The sequence below is a fragment of the Equus przewalskii genome, chromosome 32 (assembly GCF_037783145.1).
Source record: "Equus przewalskii isolate Varuska chromosome 32, EquPr2, whole genome shotgun sequence".
Lineage (NCBI taxonomy): Eukaryota > Metazoa > Chordata > Mammalia > Perissodactyla > Equidae > Equus > Equus przewalskii.
In genome coordinates this window covers 23723529-23747667 of record NC_091862.1, presented here as the reverse complement: position 1 = coordinate 23747667, position 24139 = coordinate 23723529, and the positions used below count along the sequence as shown (strand labels likewise).

The 24139-nt window shown below is 37.1% G+C and overlaps 1 protein-coding gene across 1 annotated transcript; it reads right to left on the bottom strand.

Annotated features, from left to right (window-relative positions):
- Positions 1 to 1311: 1311 nt before the first annotated feature.
- Positions 1312 to 14588, bottom strand: NMBR (neuromedin B receptor). The gene is made up of 3 exons (XM_008542505.2): positions 13596 to 14588; positions 5355 to 5703; positions 1312 to 2897 (listed from the first exon to the last, which is right to left on the bottom strand). The coding sequence occupies exons 1-3, from the start codon at positions 14051 to 14053 to the stop codon at positions 2496 to 2498; spliced, it is 1209 nt and encodes a 402-aa protein (XP_008540727.2). The 5' UTR covers positions 14054 to 14588; the 3' UTR covers positions 1312 to 2495.
- Positions 14589 to 24139: the final 9551 nt, after the last annotated feature.

Here is a 24139-nt window from a genome sequence, read left to right as displayed (position 1 = left end):
GATGTGTGGGTCCATGCCAGGGATCCGAACCCATGATCCCCGGGCCCCTGACATGCAATGCAGGAAGTTAATCACTACACCACTGCGCCAACTCCCACAGGACATTTTGAAAATGAGAAATCATTACAGTTAATGAGTGAATTAGGATTATAACTCAGCAGTGGAATGCACTAACCAAATTCAAAAAAGCTTTGCACAGATAATCCTCAACCTGCTTAATTTATGAATGGAGCTATAGGTATTTCCCAAGTCTTTAAAAGGCAGAGCTCGACATTAAGAGAGAGTATGACTTTTAGGATTAACAGCAACCAGAAAGGAAATTTTAAGATGCAGTCAAAACTTTGATAATATTGATAATATTATATAATCAGCTATGTGGCTATTGTTAAAATTCTTTTCTTAAAAGAGAAAAACTGAAATTTGAGGTGCTTTTATTACTCCATTAGTGTCATTACAGAAAAACATTTTTAACAAAATATGTGTAAATAGAAATTTTCTAAAATATTTCCTGAATAAATGTTTTTCATTCCTAAAAGACAAATTAGATAATAGTTTATGTAACAGTGCTGTTCTTTTAAACTCTAAATTATCAGGACTTTATAGTTAAGATGCACATATGTTCCCCTTAGCTTCATATATACTTATATATAGTTTCATATATATATATATATATGAAGCTAAAAGGATCTTGCAAAATAAAGATGCGCATATTTTGCAATCTTTCATATATATATATTTCTACCATCCTCTTAACACCCAGCAAGGAGAAAGAATCTGCATTAACTAAGGATTACCCTTGATTCTTCACGTGTTAATGGATGAGCCTTAAAAGATTTATAAAATACCTAGAGTCAATATAAAACTTGTGTATGATATTTTGCACCTTTCTGATGGTGGATTTACAACTTTCCCAAAGGTTAATAAAAATTATTCAAGACAGAAAAAAGCCATGCCTGAGTGGTGGTGGAATAGTGGGTGCACACACTGTGGTGTGGTAGCCTGTTTTAAATCTCACTTTTCCCACAGGGTTGTGTAATCCTCTTTAAGTTTCTTGGTATTTCTGAGCCTCATATCCCTAATCTGTAAAATAAAGACAATAGCAGCAGATAGTTCAGAGGGACTGGCAATGTGTTCTTATGATCATATATTCTGGTAAAATTTGCAAAGTTGTATAGTTTTTAATAGAGACATCCCCCAAATTGTGTAACTTCATACCCCACCAAAACTGAATCCCTCTCTTTCACCTCAGGGATCTTATTGGGGTTAAATTAGAGAATCTACGTAAAGCCAGAACACGGAAAACACTCGATTAGTGTGCATTATCATTATTATTAACTATCATAAGCAATCTGCTTGTGTTTATTTTTCCCATTGCTATATATTATTGAGTATTTCACATCTTAAATGGTATGGGTTAGGGGTGTTTAAGAAAGAGCTTGGTGTGTTAACAGAGTTTTCCGCTCAGCAATTTAGAAAGAAAAATAGTACAGAATATATTCATCCAAATGTTAGACTTACTGATACCAGCTTATGAAGGGATAGCTTTTAAAATATAATCAAGACCATGTTTGCATTTTGGCCAAAAAAAAAAAAAAATCCAAGACACTTCTTCAGAGGACACTGAAATACTCTGCAGAGTACACTGGCCTGAGTGAGATTCCAGACTCTCTTCAGGTGGCTGTGGCGAGAGAAGATGAGCAAATGGTGAACTCAGCAGAAGTGCACAAATCGTGTCGTATCTATACAGAATCATCCAAATATCAGAGATTTAGCAATGTACACAAAGATAGCCATGCCAATTTCTGAGTCACAGTTTCACAATTTGGGACATAGGATATACCTATTTCACATTAATAATGTAAATCACACGATGTCTATTTTACTATGAACAATACAAATGCCATCATATCTTTTAATCACATACCTAGAAGTTACAGACACAAGCTATTTCTATAAATTATGACCAATCACTCAAAGGATCACAATAAATATTATTGACTTGTGCTTAAGCTTCACCTTTTGAATTTTCTATTATTTTATTCAAACAAAAGAGATATATACATGCATTAGTTATGATAAATTCACCAGGAAAATATGACTTGTATTTCAAATAATAGAAGTCTGAATATTACCTTCACTGAATCAATGAGTCAATATAGGAATTTATTACCTGCTTCAAGATAAAACAAATTTAAGATAAAAATGTTAGAGATGGCTCTAGCAACAGCTGAAATCCAGAAGCAATATTGATTTATACACATATAGAATTGCCTTTTGAATCACTTTTAATGTGAACAACGTATATTTTTTAATGGAAAGTCCTGGTCAGAGAAAAACTCTAGGTATGTTTGCCTTGTCTTTTCTGAGTCAGTCATGAAATCGTCTACGAATTAGCTGAGTAATAGTAAGCATGAGAAAATTGTTTACTTCTGCTCTGCTCAGTAGAGATAGAAAGGTGAGTAAGTTCTTTCCAGGTAGTGAGTTGAATGGCAAAATCACAGTGCCATTTCCTGCTTCATGCTGTGTCCATTTAGTGAAACAGAATTGGTCACCACATTCTTAACATTGCTTTTCAGAGATGTCATACGCACTGCAGAAGAGCTGAGCACATAGCTGGTTGATCTCTCTGGATAGGACATCCTCCCGCAACAGAGCTGGCTATTGAAATGCCTCCTGAAGCTTTCACTGAGCAGATAAAGAGCAAATGGGTTGACACAAGAATTGCAAAAGCTCAGAACCCGGGCAACTAAAGTGACAATCATGTGGCCTAGAGATGGGTCAATCTCATTATAGTTGAAAGACCTATACATGTAGAGGACATGATTTGGAAACCAACAGAAGACAAAGCAGCCCACAAAGACCAGCACAATTTTAGCCAGGCGTTTCCGTGTTTCCATCTGCAAATACAAGGACATTGTCCCATTGGTTAACGTGAGACTGGAGCCAGCCACATGCAAAGTGCCACGGTACAAAAACAGTAAAACTTATCATCGCGTGCAAATGCATCCAGAAGTACAAAAACTATTTTCCTCAACAAAGTGATGATTTTAACAGTTGGAAGAGGCTTATTTTGTTCACTACACTATTTTCATTTAAAAATATTTGACAGCTTATACAGACTAGATGATATATCATTAATAAATTACTACGTCTTCATGTTACAACTATGATCTTAAAAATTCTGTCTTATTTTTAACTATTTTCCTTTTGCTCAAAGTCTTATTGTGTTCACTATAAATATAACTCATTTGTTTGTATTAAATCCACTGAATTAATGACCATAGAACATATTCGAGCTTAGATTTTTTTTTTAAGTCAGAGTATTTTAAATGGGAAAAATGATCTTTTGAAATAGGGTATGACTTTTTTAACCCTTACTCCACACACGCACACAAAAAAACTTGAGATTTAAAGTCCTGACTCACACAAATCTAAAACATCTGACATAACTGTCAATCCTATAAACATTACTACATTAGGTTACCTTTAAAAATAAAAATACTTTTTCTTTCTTTTCATAAACTTTACATACTGTGTTTACTGTTTTAAAGGAAAATCTTCAGGAATGTGATAATGAAATTCAAAGACTGGACCATAGGCGTTTTTAATGCAAAAATCATTTTCTAACATCTAGAGTCCAAAGTTTAGCTCATAGTTGCTAATTTGTTTAAATATTTAAATAAGGCAATATGAATATGAAAATATAATGTATCAAAAGGTATTGAGAGAAGGCAACCTGATATTTTCTGAGCTAAAGCTGTTAGTAGTCAACTAGAATATGGTGAAGAAGAATGGGAAAGTTCAGGATTGACACAGATCTGCCATTGGGGAGTAGCAGTGAGTGGTGACAGCAAACGAGGGTGCAGGTAAAGAGGAGTGTGGCTCAGGATGCAGAATGTGGTCCTCCAGATGTAGCCTGGTGGCATCAGTTAGGCAACCTGGCTATACTAAGGAGGCAGATGTGAACTTTACATTATTGAGCAGTGCCTGCCCTAGCAGGTGGAACGTGGGTGCAAGAATTTCACGGCAATCTGTACTTGGAGATTCATATGCACAGACAGGCTGTTGATGTTGAGATTACTTCTCAGCAGGTGTCAAGCCCAATTACCCAGGCAGAGTTTATAAGTCCCAATAGGGAAATTCACAAAAACAAGGCAGAACAAAGGCCATTTTAAAAAAAGTGGATATGGGGAAGGTAAGAGGAACTCAACTCTAGAAAACAAGGCAAAAACTCAAATACCCAAATTGAGATACCAATTGGATCACAGGGCTCTGAATAAAAGATTGTGAGCCCAGGACCTGGAAATTTTTGCTTCAATGATGCCAGATATTTAGATAATAAATCTATTAATTTGTCTAACAATTACTTTAATGATTGGTTGACCTTTCAAGCCTTTAAAGCAGATGTGGATCTCTGATGAGGATGGTTATCAATAAATAGAGGTGACCTTCCACACAAGAAAACTTTGCCAAATTGTGCTGTTGCTAACATGCCCAAAGCCGCAGCCTGCGCCTCCACCTAGAGCCGAGCAAATTTTAATGATTTGCGATTCAACTTGTTTTCATTCAAATTGGGGACCAGACACCCATAAACTTCCTGTACTGTCACAACCCTCTGGAAGAAGTCCCTCACTAGGAGTGCACAAATGGACAACCCAAAACTGTGTCCCATAAGTACAGTATTTCCATCTCTTTGTGGATTAACACAGTTGGTTTTACCTTAAATTAATACTGTATGATTTTTAAGGAAGAAAGAGTATGTAAGGTGCATGTTGTAATTTTTAAACGAGTAGATAATCTTTATAGGAAAAGCTAATAAGTTGAGTTAGTCCAAGTAGGACTTCAGCACCAGCACACATCTGATCACTTTCACTACTGTCCTGCTGCACTCTGTTCCCAGAGCCTCTCATTCTGGCACCCTACCCAAACCCCATCCCCAGATGCCAGGCAGTGTCCCATAGCCCTTTCCTGTGCATCCTTCTCCCAGACTTCCTGTCATCCTTATCAGATTAATAGGAGAAGAGACAATAATTAAATAGATTTATACTTAAAATGTGAAAAATTTCTGGTTTATTATGTGGTTCTTTGCATAAACATTTGCACATAAAGAAAAGCCTTCAAAGATGTTAAATCCCAGGCTCGGATGGCAGATAAGCAGGAGCTCCATGGGCCTTCACGGAGCTATGACATGGCCACATACTAGAGACATCTCTTCCAGTTGAGGCTAGTGCATGTGCCAGTGCCCTCTGACTCTGTTCTGATCATTCCTTATATTGAGAACCCATAAAATAGAAGACAAAACTGTAGTTACTACATCTGATCAGTGCACCCCAACACACACTTACCAAGCTTACCTGTTTTTTGGTATGTTCGTTATATTCTCCAGGAAGATTATGTGCACTTTTGATTAAAGTCTTTGCAATATGATAATAGTAAATGCTAATAATAGTAAGTGGTATGAGGAAATAGACCAAGAAGATGAGCACTGAATGAATCTTTGGATGTAATTCATCCGTCTGAGGGTAGGGTATACACGCTGTGAAGCTGCCATTTTCCAAGCTACCAATGTGTGCCACTTCAGAAAACACAGCTTCAGGAACCGCCAACAGCACGGAGATGACCCAGATGGCCACAGCCTTCACACAGGTCCACAGCACTGCCCCTGATGTCTGGATGTCCATGGGGTTTACAATGGCTCTGTACCTGTGAAAACAATGTGTCTCAAATCACTCTCTTAAGAAAGAAAAGGTAAGGAAAAGAGAGAGAGAGGGAGAGAAGGAGAGGAGGGAGAGAGGAAGGAAGGGTGTAAGAAGGGAGGGAGAAAGAAAGGGAGAGAAGGAGAGAAATCTTACTTGTGCCGAAATTAACTACAGTGGAGTCATTTAAAAACGGAGTCAGAGCTGCCCTTCCAGAGAAACTGATTTGCTGGCTTGAACCCCGGACTGGGCCAAAACAGCAGTTGTTTTACAAGCAATTGTTTGAGAAGTCAGCAGGAGGACTGCCATCCTGGTCACAAAGACCAAGAACTGTGGACTTTCTGAAAACAGAATCCACAGTCAACCAACCTTTAGCCAAGACTAGTTCTCTGCCTCCAGCTCCAATTAAAATTCTTTTTAGTACAAACCTCCCTTCCTTGTCTTTAAAAGCCCCTGACTTTTACTCCCTAGCCGAACACATTTTTGGATTTCTACCTGAATCCGTGTCTCCTGAATTGCAATTCTAGTTGCCCAAATAAATATCTGCTGTTTAAATTGTAGCGATTTTTTCCTCAGTTGACAATTGCGAAGACAGAGGTGTCAACACTCCATTGTTCTCTGACTGTTTTGTAGAGAATGGATTACCTACTATCCCTGGTGTCTTTCTGTCTGCAAGTCATTCCACTATTTATTAGCACAGAAGACAGGAAGAGAGAGGAAAGTATTTTAAATTGCCATTTCCCAAATTGCAGTAGTTTGCTTACCTCTCTCATAAGGTTTTTCTAAATCGACATACTACAAAAGAAATTCAGAAAATAATCCCATTTACAACTACAAGAAAAAGCATAAAATACCTAGGAATAAATTTAACCAGGAAGGTGAAAGAAATATACACTGAAAACTTCTTTCAAAACTTTTCATCATCAGATTCAATGTAATCCCTATTAAAATACCAATGGTATTTTTCACAGAACTAGAACAAAGAATCCTAAAATTTGCATGGAACCACAAAAGACCTCGAATAGTCAAAGCAATCTTGAGAAAGAACAAAGCTGAGGTACAATACTTCCTGATTGCAAACTATACTACAAAGCTATAGTAATTAAAATGCTCCCTAACAGTAAAGAAAAAAGCTCCTTGAACCCAGAGCCTGTGTCTTGCTCACTGTTGCTTCTAAAGTGTATGACACAATGCCTAACCCATAGTAGGTTCTCAGTAAATGTTTGTTGTACTAACTAGGAAATGTGGTCTGAGCAACAAGGAGATCACTAGTTAGAGCAGATTTGGTAGAGTGGGGTGGTAGTGGGATGTTACGTTGAGGTGAGAGTAGAGGTGAGAGATGGAGACACAGCCTAGTCTACTGACGCCCAAGCTGGATCAATATTCAGAATCACCTGGAGAACTGAGAAAAGGTAAAGAGTGTTAGCTTTCTCCCCAAGACTTACCAGTGCAGAGTCTCTAGGATGTAAAACGTGAGATTCTGCATTTTACTAAGATTTTTCAAGTGATTCTGAATATAAGCCAAGTTTAGAAACCCCTTTTCAGAAACCCACAAGCTTCCTGTGAGGTTGTCTAGTGCAATGGACACACATTCAGTACTGGAGTATCTGGAATCCAAAAGTTCAGTGTTTGCAGAATCGGATGCCTTCCCTTTACGATATGTCACATCATGTTTTAACAGTATTGATATAGCAGTAAAACTTATTCCGAATAAAATTACTAAATCTATCATTCGAAAGTATTTATGCATCATTGTACAATAGAATGTCTAAAACTATAAATAACTTTAAAAAATAATGTAATAAGTGGGATGTCCGTTTGGAAAGGTTAATAAATACTGGATTCGATTACACAGGAGTCAACAATTCTATTTGCTCTTTACCCCCCAAAAAATCACTTTGCTTTTAACCTATTGAAGTGTATGACTTGAATGACACATGAGCATTTCTTGTGAAGGAGAATAACAATGACAAGCCATGTTGATGAAGACAACAGGTTGGAATTAGCCAGACTACGGTTAAAGGAACTGGGGAAAGACTGCAAAAGGCAGACAGATCGTCTTCATTAATTCTGCAATAGGCTAATTTTGCTCTCCACTTCCATGCCTAGTTTCTGACAATTAACAGATAAGAAATAGTTCATTAAGTTTGAAGCTAGCAATGTTAAATTGGGTCATCATTTTGGAGCATGGATTGAAACTGAAAATAACCTTAGTCATGTGGACACATGAGAATAAAGGAACAAAAAAACCAAAGTTTTTAAAAAAGGAAATTTAATGAAGACATGTGTCCTTTTGTATAGAAAATAAACAAGTGAACTTTGAAATACCAGGACGTCAGTATATTTGGGATGTGAGTGAGGTTCTCCGAAGAGCTGAAATAATCTACAGCTTATATAAAATATTATTTAAATCCTACACATTGACTGAAAAGTAAAAATAATAATGAATGCAAATATACAAAGATAGCATATAACCATTTATCTTGTACCAAATATCTGACCAACTTTTCCAGAAGAGAATCATCTACACCTCATTTTAGCAGCAATTTTTCTAGAAATTCAATAAATAAACAATTAAATAAGGATTCACTAAAAAATTCTTAGTAAGAACTTGTTGAGAATGAGAAAATTAAAATGCAATTAAAATTATTAAAGACTTGGGGAAATTGTTCAACCCTCCTGAGGAATCAGCAATTGGAAGGTCAAAGGTAAATTGTTATTTTTGTTTTTGGAAGACACAAATAGGAACCGTACTGCTGGCGACAACTAACAAAAAGGAAAGTGTTGAACTTCCCTGTCTGCCCCTACGGCTCAGCCTGGACAGATGGCCCCCTACTTAAATGCATCACTACAGGCAAAAGAATGAGAGCTACATCGTGGAGTATCTTTGTTCCACCGAGAAGTGGCCAAAATAGAACCAGTATAAATTACTAGATGAGATATTTGTCTCAGATGTGGTAACAGGGAAGAGTGCGACAGGCAGAGCACCAGAGCACTGAGCTGCGCATCTGATTGCCTCACCAATTACCAGCGTCCTTCTCCTCTTTGGGTCTCTCTCTGCTCGATACTCAGAGAGGGAGCTAATAAGATCCTATCAACGCTACCTCAGGTCTACAGTAGAAGATATTATTCCTGTTTTGCAAATGAGGAAAATTCTGCCTTATGGGCATGTGTTTTGTACTGTTTTATCAGTTTCTCCAACTAGAACATTTGGACATAACAGATGTAGGACTAGCATCCAGATGCCATAAACCCCTGCCTCGTGCATCCCCTGCTTATTTATAGTGTGTCCCAAAGGTTTCAGACCAAGGTATATGAATCATCTTTAGAAGTAAGAAATAATACTAAGGTAATAAATAAAGTAATATACAAATTATGAATATGAATATTGTGAGAATTATACAGCACCTCTCTAATTCAATGTTTGAGATTATCCTTCTGAGGAGAAGAGAAAGGGAAATAAGCTGGAAGTATTGAGACCAATGAGTAAAAGATATCTGATTATTGGGTATTGGATATTATTGGAGTCAAATATAACAGCTTTTAACAAAAAACCATATAAATCCTCATTAAAACTAACAAATTAAGTGCACGTCACAATTTGCTCTGTTGCTACGGATATATAAAAATAACAATTGAGCAGTTGTCAGGGAAAGCAAATTTTCCTTTCTGCCTCGGCAGCTAGAAAACTCTCAAACATATGACTCACACTTTGTGAAAGTATGGATTGCCTTATATTCTTCAACTTTTATTTTCCCTAAACCTGGATTTCCTGCCTTTTTTGTTCCTGTTGCATGTTTTTTGTATCTCTAGCTTTAAGCTTCCTTAAATCTTTTGGAACAAATTAAAAATAAATGTCATCGCTCTGGTGACATGAGGGGGAGTGTGGACTTTTCTCTTAAATATGTACGGCCAGCCTGAACTCTCCAAGGAGTTTGGAAGCACACAGAGCACCAATCTCAGCACCCACTGAGAAGCAAGGGCTTCTCAGCGCAGTGTCCAGAGCTGTGCACCAGAGAAGAAAGCCTCTCCAGTGAGGGCCAGCCCGCTAATCAGGACCTGAACTTCAATCAGGAGTTTTCATGAAAAACCAGCAAACAGACAAGGGCGCTCCCTCCCAGCCCTGCATGAAGACTGATGGAAAGCTTCATAAGGGCCGGGGAGTGTTGACCTAAGGCCTACATCTGATGTATCTCAATGCTTCTGCAAAGAAGAATGCTGAGAGAATAACTGTTTGCATCGGTATAACATCCAAATAATGTTAAAGACTCCAAGCTCATACCTAAGAGAACTAGCTCAGTTATGGAATTAAATCTGATTGCCCTAACTAGTGATGGAAAGCTTGAAATTACTAGTACATTAGCACATTAGTCAGATTTGGTACAATGTTATTTTTGAATTCAATCCAACATTGAAGATGCAGTATCAGAAAAAGAACATAATCTGATACATTAAATTAATATCAATTTCATTTTATTGTTTTATAGATTTTTAAAATTTAACTTATAAATGCGTTTCGGTTAGCAATTACAATAAAAACAGAATAATGAATTGATACCTAGCTTTACATTTGTAAATATATAAAATTATAAAGTTTATAGTTTAGCACTAGGAATCTATGGAAATTGTTTCCTATAAAGGAAAAAGGAGAACCCCATTCCTACAAGTTATTTGCATTTTAATTATGGACTTCGAGACACCAGACAATCTTCAAGAATCAAAGAAATAGTATTCTAAGTTTGGAAATGCAGCTACTGGAATAGACAGCGAGGGAGATATCTACACAGACAACCATAAGCAAAGTGTGGCCTGTGGGGCTCCTCCTACCTGGTATCACAACACACATGTCCCAACAGGGTGGGGGAGAGATGTGTGTGTGTAAAGTTGTTAGAAAGAGAATACGCAAATACCTTTAAGCAACAATTTAATGTGAGCAAGCAAAAAGAAGTCTATTTTCAAAATAGTGACAAAAAAATTCATCAAGATAAAATTAAACTGAGATCACCTGTATCACCATTTCAGATCATGCACTGTGTCTCCTCCCCCGATTCTGGTTATGATCCACCTCTGAGGCACAGCTACTGTGGACACAAATGATTTTCCCTAAGGATGTATCAGCTGAAGCTCCTCGAAGGAATTTGCAAGTCAAGGATTAATAATCACAAGTACCAAAAAGTATCACCCCTATCATCCTTTGGCCATATCACATGAGGCGATTTATACCTCAAAGAAGATTCATAGATATCGTATATTTTATTTCAGTCTCTGCTGATGTCATCCAGCAATGCTGTCATCAATGACATATAACACTAAGTCTCCACTTCACATTGGGATAAGCTTTCCAAAATCTAATTATCTTCCTATTTCTACATTACCGTGATCTCTATTTCTAAATTCTCTACCTTTATTTTCTTAGACAAAGACACTTAGGCCATCTCGTGGAAATAGAATATTTGGTTTAACAAACAATTGAATTTATTGTTTGAAAATTACAATAACAGGGTTTTCCCCCCCTGTTGTTACAACTACCACTTAATTTTGAATTCAAGTGTTTCTTTTATTTTGCAGTTACATTTTATGACTTGCTTTCATTCTATTGAATCTGATGAATAGGCTTTTATAGTCATTTTTCTTTCTTCACTCTTGAGTTCTTTGTTTTAAATTTCACTTTTCAGTCTGCCATTAAATAAGAAACACCATTAAAGATTTCGTATACTTGGGAAAGTAAAGATGTGGCTTAACGGTGAAGAAGCCAGGCTTTGAGCTGGCTTCAAATCCTGACTCCTTCCTGTGAGGTCAGGAAATTGTGGCTGAATTTCAAGCCTTACATTTCTTCAGTTTAAGACGGAAATGATAATAGTACCTTCTTCATAGTGTTGTGAGGATAACAAACTCACAGAAAAGTTCACACAGTGCTAAGTGCAACTAGTCTTGTACTTGTTCCCAAATCTAGGAGAAATCAAAACATTTGGTGAGATAAAGTGTGATCAAGGACTTATCAACGCTTGATTACTATGTTCTGGAAGAAAAATAGAAGTGTAGACAATGTACAACAAAACATCTCCAAATCATTTTAAGTGAATATTGAAATGTATTATGTAATTTTATCACCACTGATTCCAGTTCCTTAACTTACATTTCCAAAACATACCTTGATGGGCAAGCACAGCCTCTGGACCAAGTAGAAGAGGCAACTCACCTTTATTTATCCTTATTGTTAAAGTATCTATGCTGTATTTACAAAGTACATGATACATGTAAGAACAAAAAAGTCAGTAAATGCATGAGAAATAACATTTCTTCTGACCTTGATCAGAGCCGATTTACCTGTGTGCCTCCATGACAATAGATAGAGCAAAGTAGTGTGAAATAAACTCAAGCCCTGGGAATTGCTACTAATATTACCTTTTAAAAATGAAAGCACATGATAGCAATTTTAGCTATTCATTGTTTTATTCTAATCATTAAGTAGAATTTTAACTTTCTAATTAAAATCTGCCCCATAAAGAAGAGCAGCTAAAAATTCATGTTTTAATTATGGAATTAAAAAAAAAAACTTTTTAAAAGATAATAGAAATGGTGTCATATAAACAAAGTGAGGTACATAATTTACCCACAGTCACCCATTTTTGCAGGATTGTGGCTTTAGAGAGACTCTTACACAAACTACAAAGTCAACAGTATTCGGTTTAAAAAGATAATGGCTCTCAATTCTCCACTGAATATTGTCTTTAATACGTAAATTAAAAGGAGGAAAGTGAACACAACCTTAATCATCCAAGTTAAATTCTTTATCTAAATAGCTTAAGTCAACCCCCTAACCCTAAGAGAATTAGACCAGGCTCCATGCAAGGATGCCTAATTGGACATTTTGCCCCAAGCCCCATCCAGACACCCCTTCTGCTTAAATCCCCGAAACCATGATTAGAGAGGGCCTGGCGTAGGGGCACTGGACCAAGTCAGCAGTCCTGGATTCTCCTCTGAGCTCTGCAAGGAGACTTATATCCCCTGGGCCTCAATATCTTCACCTGGAAAATGGCACAGTTGAATTAGTTGATCTGCAAGATAGAATAATGGATACTTCCCAACCTTAAAATATGTGAAAAGCAGATTTGATATCAAAGGTGTATTTTTACAGCACTGTAAAACACAGATAACTGAAATTTGGTACCTACTTGTTCATGAAAAAAAAAAAACCTATCACTTGAGGCATTAAAACAAAAAGGATGTGTGAAGTCATCTGTCTGAAGAACATTTACTATTCTAGTTGTTTTTACTTCAAATAAACAGCAGAATTTGGGTAATAAGTGTAAATGATGCTTCCCTTATTTGGAAAAAAATCAAAATCAAACATTTCCCTAATATTAAGTTTGTGTAAGAGTATCTCTAAAGCCACAGTCCTGTAAAAATGGGTGACTTTGGGTAAATTATGTACCTCACTTTGTTTATATGACACTTTATTTATATGACACCTAATATTAAGTCAGGTTATTAAACCACTGAGTAAGGGTAGTGCACTTCTAAGGTTTTAGGCAAACACAAAAAGCTTCCACAAGATAGCTGCGCTTTTGTACATTAATTCTATAGCATCTCTATGAAATAGATACCAAAGATTCCCAAAGTGCGTGGAGGGGTGGGGGAAGAATAGGATACGCAATATTAAAACTACTTTCAAACTAATGCAATTTTAATGATTTTAAAAGTAATAATTTTCTCATATTTTTTCAAGCTTCACATCTCAGTCCACTTTAACTCCTTTTTACTCCCTAACTCCCAGATGGACTCTGACCCTCCCTCTCCCAGCCACTCCTTTCTCCCGCCTCGCCCCAGGTGCGCTCCAGGTCTCCCGCCCCTCTGCACCGCGTTTCCAGGCCGCCTCACCCCTCCCTGTGCCCTTACCTGTCGGCGCTGAGGGCAGTGAGCGTGAACACGGACACCCCCACGGAGGTGAGCTGGATGACCGGAATCAGCTTGCAGCCCACCTTACCGAACATCCACTCGTCGAAGAAGTAGCGGGAGGCGTCCACCGGGACGCAGGTGAGCAGCAGCAGCACGTCCCCGAAGGCCAGGTTAGAGATGAAGATGTTGGGGACGCTCCTCATGGCGCTGTTGGTGATGAAGATCTTCACCAGCACGATGTTGCCCAGCAAGCCCACCGAGATGATGAGCAGGTAGAGGGACGGGATCACACAGCGGAGCACCAGTTCAGCGGTGGTCCGGTCCGGGACCTGCAGGAAATCCCCTTCGGACACCCCGGGGATGAAGCTGCTCTGATTCGCTCCCGCGGTCTGGGAGAGGTTGGAAAGAGAGTTGGGGGGCATGGTCTCCTTTCCGGGAGAGTCCGCTGGAGTTTTCATGCGCCCAGGTGGTCTGAAAAGTGCAAGGCGCAGGACTCGGGCTTCATCGACCTCCCTCCCGCCGGCACAAGTTTACTGCCGTGGGGGATGAGACACACCGCTGCGTCCCGGGGAGGACAGGGCCAGGAGGGAAGTCTGTCTGTCCACACGCCCCGGAGCTTCACTCCTAGAAGGGACACATTGGCTCCTGCTGCCTCCGAATTAAAAATAAAATAAAATAAAATAAAAAGGCACAGCAGTTGCGTCTTTGTTCCAGTCTCCAATGGTTTGTTCTTGGTTGTAGTTAGCAGAGAATAGCCCTCCTGCCCGACCGTTCGCTGGGAGGGGAGGAAGTCATCCTGGCGCTGTCCAGCGAACGCCAGCTGAAACACCGGGAACCAGCATGGGGCGGCTGGCACTTCCCTCGTCCCACAGCTTTGCTCGTGTTTCATGCAGCTCTTGTTGTCTTGTGTGGAATTGGAGGGGATCTGAGTCCTCTCTCTCACACTGCGTCCCTATATACATCCATCCTACCCGCCTCCGAGCGGGAGGAGCCCCAGACAAGAAGTTTTGTGAACCTCTGAGGACTGGGTGGTGGTGCTGGCGAGTGATGCTGTATCACTGAATTTAGGAAAGAGAACAGGTGACAAAGGATGAAGGAAATGAATGGAACTCCCTCCCCACTCTTCTACCTTGATCCACTTTTCTCACCCCAGATATGGAAACTCTTTCCTGCAGCTGGCATGTTAGTCTTAAACTTATATTTTATTGAAATATAGTGTGCACAAAGTACACAATTCTTAAGGGTACAGCTCAATCTAACCACAATTCAGAACCTACAATCTAACCACTATCCCCTAAAAGAACCACTGTCATTCCGCCTTGTATCATCTAAGATTAATTTGCCTTCTCTTGAGCATCATTCAGTATGTACTCTTGGATGCAACTTTGGTCACTCAACATTGTGTCTATGAGATCTACCCAGACTTTCGTGTGCAGAATTTTCCACTGCTGTTCAGTATTCCATTGTATAAATATATCACTGTTTATTTACCCCTTCTAATGTTGATTGGCATTTGGGTTCCTTATAATTTTAGCTAGTTTGAATGATGTTTCTACAAATATCCTTGTATACGTGTTCTGGTGCACACTTGAACAAATCACAGACGTGTATTTGCTAGGTCACATTGATTGAGTATGTTCAATTTTAGCAGAAATTGACAATTTTCCCCAGTGAACTCCAACTTCTTTTTCTGTTGGAAACTTGCTTAACAACATTTATTAAGGCTAAATAAAGCATGCCTAGGACTGAGAAATGCCATCCCTAAATATGTACTCTAATATATACCTGATACACAGTTTTAAGTAGGATGTACTTAAGAACAAAATAACTTCCCAAATCAACAGCATCTGAGTCTAATATAAACTTCTCAGAAATGGCAAAGTTCTGAAGTTAGTCAAATAACATTCTTTTCATTAGGAAAAACATTTGGCTAGTTCTTGGCTATTAAATGACAAAATTGTGTGATAACAAGGAAATTAGCAAGGACTACCTACAATGATGTGGCCATAAACTGATGAAATATGCCAAACCATTTGTAAAATTTAAGTAGATTTTTCAGATACTGTCAACCAAGAGCAGCATTTAATAATCATAGTTGAATTAAACAAGGTAAACATTTGCATTGTAATCAATTTAATGTTTTCTAACTCAATTACAAGTCCTTATTATACTCTTCTTGGAGTTCATTACTTAAAATAATCTGTTATTAAATTAAAGTTGACTAAATATAATGTTCATATACATACATCTTAAAATATGTATAAGAATATTCTATTTGTATTTATATATCTTATATATATATCTCAAAGCAATTAATATTACATATAAGTTGAGATATGTCTTTAGGAGTTTTATCTTCAAAGTTATTTAAGGTTTCCCTTTTAACATCCTATTGCATTATGCAAAGTAAGTTACTAAAGCAATCTTCTAAATTATGAAATTTCTCAGACTTTCAAACTGCAACTATATCATTTTAATCTATTTCATATGAAAACATCTTGAAGTCTAAATTGCTGTGTGAATATCTATATTCTCTTCCGATTATGTCTGTGTGATGCTAAGCATTTAGATGAGAAAAATATTTAGTCTAAAGATGGATTAACAAATATCTAGTTGCTTGGCATTGTAGAAATAAGACATCTAGATTGTCAAATTTTTTCCATTTCAAGTGAATCTATATGTATTTACTCAAAGCCTTGGGTCCATGAGAGTAGAGAGCACAATGAATGTTTTAATAATGATGGTTTTACTGATACTTTATTAAGTATATTATAAAGTTCCTGTAATTCTGCATGCATTATTTAGATGCATAACCAAATTTCATGTAGGTACATAGGTAATGTCTCATTTGTGTAGAATCAATACACATCAGAAATAAACATCTACTGAAAGGACAGGCTTTTTTATTGTAATCAATGTTTCATATACCACACTAGGTCCCTTAAAGTCATATCTAATTTTATGTTTATAAATATTCTTGGAGGTAGGTATTTGAGTCTTAAATTTACATACAAGACAGTAGAAACTCATAGAGGCAAGATAACTTGCTTAATTTCATAAAGACCTCAGTAAAATTGCATTTTGAAGCTTATTACACTTGATTTAAAAATCTATTGTATCTCATTGTTCCCAGAGAATAAAATTGCCTGGAAAAATGTGGTTTCTGTATAATTGAAAAATGCGTTTTTTTATATGGAGGTATTCAATGTTTATAAAACATACTTTATGCATTTCATTGCTAAAACTTTATTCTATGTGTTTGAGAAGGAAGAGGAAAACATTAGCATGTAAGGAGAGACATGGAGAATATAAAAAGACATATATCGAATTTTTACAGAGGAAAAAACAATGTCTATGATGGAAAATAAATTTTATAGGATTAACAGCAGATCAAACTCTGTAGAAGAAAAGATTAGTGAACTTAAAAATGTAGTAATAGAAACTATCTAAAATGAAATACAGACAGAAAAAGACTGAGAAAAAATGAACGGAGTCAGTGCACTGTAGGATAATAACGTTTGGTGGCCCAATATATCTGTTTTATACCTCCGAAGGATAGGAAGAAAAGGAACAAATGAAAAAATATTTGAAGAAATAATGATTCCAAATTTTTCAAATATAATGAAACTTAAAAGCTCTTATTTCCAAGAAGCTCAACAAATCTCAGGCAGAAGAAACATGAAGAAAATTCTACCAAGATGAAAAACTAGAAGCATTCCCACTAAATCAGGCACAGGGAAAGAATGGCCTTCCTCTCCACTTTTTTCAACATTGTGCTGGAAGTTCCAGCTAATGCCATAAGACAAGAAAAGGAAATGAAAGGTATTACATAGGAAGAAATAAAACTCATTGTTTGAAAATAGCATGATTGCCTATGTAGAAATCCAAAAGAATCAACAAAAAACACCTTCAACTAATAAGTGACTACAGCAAGGTTGTAGGATACAAGGTTAATATATAAAAGTCAATTGCTTTCCTATATACCAGCAATGGGAACAAGTGGAACTTGAAATTTAAAACACAACACATTTACATTAACACCTCCCAAAATAAAATACTTAAAAAAAAACTAACAACATTTTATAAGACCCGTATGCACAAAACTAGGAAAGTCTGATGAAAGAAATAAAGGAACTTAAATGAATGGAGAGATATTTCAAGATCATGGCTAGGAAGACTCAATATTTTCAAGATGCCACTTCTTCCTAAGTTGATCTATATATTCAGTGCAATCCCAATCAAAATCTTAACAAGTTAATTTGTGGATATTGACAGAATGATCCTAAAGTTTATATATGGAGAAGCAAAAGACCATAGAATATTGAAGGAGAAGAACAAAATCAGAGAATTGACACGACCCAACTTCAAGACCTACTACAAAGCTACAGTGATCAAGACAGTGTGGTATTGGTGAAAGAATAGACAAGCCAAATAGAGAGCCAGAAATAGACTCACATAAATATAGCCAACTGATCTTTGACAAAGGAGCAAAGCAACACAAGGGACTAAAGATATTCTTCCAACAAATGGTGCTGGAACAACTGGACATTCACATGCAAAAAAAAAAAAAATGAATGTAGACGCAGATGTTACACCCTACACAAAAATTAATCCAAAATGGGTCATCAACCTAAGTGTAAAACACAAAACAATAAAACTCCTACAAGATAACATAGGAGAAAACCTAGATGACCTTGGATATGGTGATAACTTTTTAGATAGAACACCAAAGGCACAATCCAAGAAAGAAAGAACTGATAAGCTTGACTTAATGAGATAATCAAAATTAAATTCTTCTGCTCTTCAAAGGACACTGTCAAGAGAATGAGAGGGGCTGGCCTGGTGGCGCAGCAGTTAAGGGCACAAGTTCCGCTTCGGCAGTCCAGGGTTCGCCGGTTCGGATCCCGGGTGCAGACATGGCACTGCTTGGCACGCCATGCTGTGGTAGGTGTCCCACATATAACGTGGAGGAAGATGGGCACAGACGCTATCTCAGGGCCAGTCTTCCTCAGCAAAAAGAGGAGGATTGGCAGCAGTTAGCTCAGGGCTAATCTTCCTCAAAAAAAAAAAAAAGAGAATGAGAAAACAAGCCATAGATGTGGAGAAAATATTTGCAAAAGACACAGCTGATAAATGACTGTTATCCAAAATACACAAAGGACTCTCAAAACTCAACAATAAGAAAATAAATAACCCAAACAAAAAATGGGCAAAAGATCTAAACAGAGAGCTCACCAAAGAAGAGATACAGATAGCAAATAAGCATATGAAAAGATGGTCAACATTATATGTCATTAAGGAACTACAACTTAAAGCAACAATGAGATACCACTACACATTTTTTTTTTTAGGAAGATTTGCCCTGAGCTAACATCTGATGCCAATCTACCTCTCTTTGCTTGAGGAAGATCATTGCTGAGCTAACATCCCTGTCAATCTTCCTTTATTTTATGTGGGATGCCACCACAGGGTGGCTCAGTGAGTGGTGCTACGTCCACACCTGGGATCTGAACCTGTGAACTATTGAAGCAGAGCATTCGAACTCAACCACCATGCTGCTGGGCTGGCCCCTACACACTTCTTATAATGGTCAAAATCCAAAACGCTGATGACACCAAATGCTAACAAGGATGTGGAGCAACAGGAATTCTCATTTATTGCTGGTGGGAATGCAAAATGGTACAGCCACTTTGAAAGACAATTTGGCAGTTTCTTAAAAAAACTTAATACACTCTTACCATAAAATCCAGCAATTGTTCTCCCTGACATTTAATCAAATGAGTTGAAAACTTACATCCACAAATACATGGATGTTTATAGCAGCTTTATTCATAATTGCCAAAACTTTGAAGCAACCAAGATATCCTTGAGTTGGTGAATGTATAAATCGTAATATATTCAGACAATCAAATATTATTCAATACTATAAAATGAGCTATCAAGCCATGAAAAGATATAAAGGAAACAAGTGCACATTAAGGGGAATAAGCCAATCTGAGAAGACTACATATTGTATGATTCCAACCTCATGACATTCTGGAAAAGGAAAAGCTATGGAGACAGTAAAAGGATCACTAGCTGCCAGGGGTTAGCCTAGTGAGGAAGGGGAGAAAAAGAGGCAGTGCACAGAGGATTTTTAGGGCAGTAAAACTACTCAGTATGATACTATAGTGGATACGTGTCATTATGCATTTGTCAAAACCCATAGACTGTACAACATCAAGGGTGATCCCTAATGTAAATCACGGACTGCGGGTGATAATGATGTGACGATGTAGATTCATTAATTGTAACAAACGTAACACTCTGTGCAGGATGTTGATAGTGGGGGAGACTGCGTGTATGTGGGAAGAAGGAATATATGGGAAGTCTCTGTAACTTCCACTTAATTTTTCTGTAAAGTGCCAGCCCCATCACCTAGTGGTTAAGTTCGATGTGTTCCACTTCAGTGGCCTGGGTTCTCGGGTTTGGATCCCAGGTGTGGACCCACACCACTTGTCAGACACACTGTGGCAGCGACCCACACGTAATGTGAAGGAATATTGGCACAGATGTTAGCTCAGAGCTAATGTTTCTCAGCAAAAAAAATAAACATGATAAAAATCATGCTTAGTTAATAAGGTGCTGCATTTTACCTAGGCATTTAAACCTATGAAAATTATTGATTGGATTATCTGCTTTATATTTTAGTGTTAACAGTAGCCTTACTTGGTGTTGGCGCCATGGCCTAGTGGTTAAGTTCGGCGTGCTCCACTTCAGCAGCCTGAGTTAATGGGTTTGGATCCCAGGCGTGGATCTACACCTCTTGTCAACGATGCTGAGGTGGTGACTCAAGTGTGAAAAATAGAGGAAGATTGGCACGGATGTTAGCTCAGGGCTAATCTTCCTCAGCAAAAAAAAAAAGTCTTACTTGGGTTTGTTTTTGTGTTTTAAATAAACTACTCCTATGGCTTTAAAAAACTGTACAAAGCTACATCATAATCAAATCACTTAGTACCAATGACAAGGAGAAAATATTAATATCAGCCAGCAAAATAAATTAAATAATAAACAAACAATGTACATAGACACAACTAAAACAAGATAAGAGATTTTTTACTGAAAGCAATGCAAGCCCAAAGACGGTGGAGCAGTATGTCTAAAATACCAAAAGAAAAAGAATCTCACTTTGAATTCTAGAGTCAGGAAAATAATTTTCAAAAATAGAGGTTAGACATAATTTTTCAGACATACAAAATCTGAAAGAGTCATCACTAGCAGACCCATACCACAAGAAAGGTTAAAAGAAGTTCTCCAGATAGAAGTAAAAGGATTCTATCTTTATCTACAAAAATGAATAGGAGCATGTAAACAGTAAATATAAAAATAAATTTCTTATGCTTTAAATCTCTTTAAAAGATAATTGAGTAAGAAATGGTAATAAAAATATATTATGGGAATTATAATGTATGTAGAGTGAAACGTATGCTAATAATAGCACAAAGACAAGAAGAGGGGAAATGCAAGTATAATCTTGTAAGATTATCTATTTGTGCAGTGGTATAACATTGCTTAAAGTTTGACTGGGATAATTAGACCATGTCACCTGACAGCAATACTATCAATCCTCTTGACTTCATTAGCATTTACAAAATACTTCACCATGCAATAGCAATATATATATATATTCTTTTAAAATGCATGAAGAACATTTAAAAAGACAAAACATATTCTGGGCCATAAAATAAGTCTCAATAAACATAAAAAGATTCAAAATCTAAAAATATGTTCAATGAGCATGAAGAAATTAAATTAGAAATCAATAATGGATGGTTCCTTGGAAAATCCCCAAATCTACGTAAAATAATAGCATACTTCTAAATGACTCATTGCTCAAAGAGGAAAACAAAAGGCAAATTAGAAACTAATTTGAAGTTAATGTAAACAAAAGCACACCCTATGTAAATTTGTGTAATGCAGCTACAGCAGTAATTAGAGGGAAATTTATAGCACTAAATGCCTATAATAGAGAAGAATCAATGACTTTGGTTTATATCTTAAAAATATAGAATAATAACAAATTTATTTATTAATTAACAATAGAAAATTAAAGTAAGCAGAAAAGAAAAAGTTAAAAGCAGAATTCAAAGAAATAAAAAACATAAAGACACTAGAGAAACCAATTAAATCAAAAGCTGACTATTTGAGATCAATAAAATGGATATACCTCTAGCCAGATTGATCAGAAAACAGTGAAGTCAGAAATGACAAAAACCAGTAACAAAAGATGTGAAGTCAATACATTATATAGATATTAAAAGAAAAACAAGACAACGTGATAAACAATTTTATGACAGTAAATTCAACATCTGTGATGAAATGGACAAATTTCTTTTGAAAGAAACAAACTACCAAAGTCAATAAAAGAAGAAATCAATAACCTGAATAGCCTTATATTAAATAAGCTATTAAATTTTTAAAACCAGGGCCAGCCCAGTGGCCAAGTAGTTAAGTTTTGCATGTTCTGCTTCAGTGGCCCAGGGTTCGCAGGTTCGGATCCTGGGGATGGACCTACACATCATTCATCAAGCCATGCTGTGGCAGCATCCTACATAGAATAACTATAATGACTTGAAACTAGGATCTACAGCTATGTACTGGGGCTTTGGGGAGGAAAAAAAGGGATATTGGCAACAGGTGTTAGCTCAGGGCCAATATTGCTCACCAAAAAGAAAAAAAGAAAGGGGCTGGTCCCATGGCCAAGTGGTTAAGTTCAAGCGCTCCGCTGCAGGTGGCCCAGTGTTTCGTTGGTTCGAATCCTGGGCGTGGACATGGCACTGCTCATCAAACCATGCTGAGGCAGCGTCCCACATGCCACAACTAGAAAGGACCCACAATGAAGAATATACAACTACGTACCAGGGGGCTTTGGGGAGAAAAAGGAAAAAAAATAAAACCTTTAAAAAAAAAAAAAAGAAACCAAAGGAAATCCCATTCCAAAAAAAAAAGTTTAAAACCCTCCCACAAAGAAAACTCCAGGTCCAGATGGTTTCACTGATGAATTGTACCAAATATTTCTGAAAGAACTAATGCCAAATTTAAGCAAAGAACCATACAAGTAAGTAAAGAAAGAAACAAAATAAATGCTATAGGAAAATAAATTAGGGCAAGGAAATATGATGGAATGATTTGATTTTAAACAAAACTCTTCATAAAATGGAAGAGGAGGAAATATTTTCCAACTCATTGTAGGAGGCCAGCATTACTCTGATACTAAAAAAAGACACAGACATCACAAGGGAAAATTTTAAAAAAGCAACTGCAGACCATTATCTCTCAAGAATATAGATACGAAAATTTTGAAGAAAATTTTAGCAAATCAAATCTAAAAACATTTCTTTAAGAAAAGGATAATATATCATGACCAACTAGAGTTTATCCCAGGAGTGCAACATTGGCTTACCATTCAAAAATCAGTGTAATTCATTATATTAACAGATTAAAAAAGAAAAAACATACTAACATTTCAATAGATGCAGAAAAAGCATTGGACAAAATTCAACACTTATCCACAATAAAGATTCTCAGCAAACAAGAAATAGAAGGGAACTTTGTCAATGTGATAAAAATATGATAAAAAAGCATTAAGTTGGGGTCCGGCCTGGTGGCACAGTGGTTAAGTTCACACACTCTGCTTCAGCTGCCCAGGGTTCACCAGTTCAGATCCTGGGCACAGACCTACACACCACTCATCAAGCCATGCTCTGGTGGCATCCCACACATAAAATGGAGGAAAATTGGCACAGATGTTAGGTCAGCAACAATCCTCCTCACCAAAAAAAGAAGCATCCACAAAACTCCTACAGCAAACACTATACTGAATGGTGAAATACTGAATGTTTTTCTCTTGAGATCAGGAATAAGGCAAGATGTCTGCCCTTACCACCTCTGCTCAGTGTTGTACTGGAAGTGCTAGCCAGTGCTTTAAGGCAAGAAAATCAAGGAAAACACAGACAGATGTGTTACCCCATCTAATTGGAAATGGATGGGGGTCGAGGTACTAGAAAGTCTGGTAGGTCAGTTCCCAAACTAAAACTACCTGGTAAACTGGACCTATGTTGAGGGGAAAGTTTGAGTAAATAAATGATAAAAAAAAAAATGAAAGACAGCAAAATAATATTTGAAGTTAAATGGGCTAACCAATGAATTATTCAAAAGTGAAAAGTAAATATAACTTTGGTGCCTTGTGAGATACTTCAAGCAAGGCAAGAATTTTGTCTCTTATCTTTGATTCATGTTCCCGTAAGGGCAAATCACTTTGTTGGCTGAAGACTCTGCTGTTACTGCAAACAAAATGCACGGCCTGGGAGGCAACAAATCTCTGCAACATTACTACCAGAGAGCTTATTTCATGTTTATTGGATGAACAGAGACTCATGCTGGTCAAACGGAAGGATATTAATGTGGCTATCTTTTGGCTCTCATTTTACAGATTCATGTACTATCACTGACCCTTTTCGGGACATCTCTGGGAATGTCTTCCCCCAGATCAAACCTTAAGAACC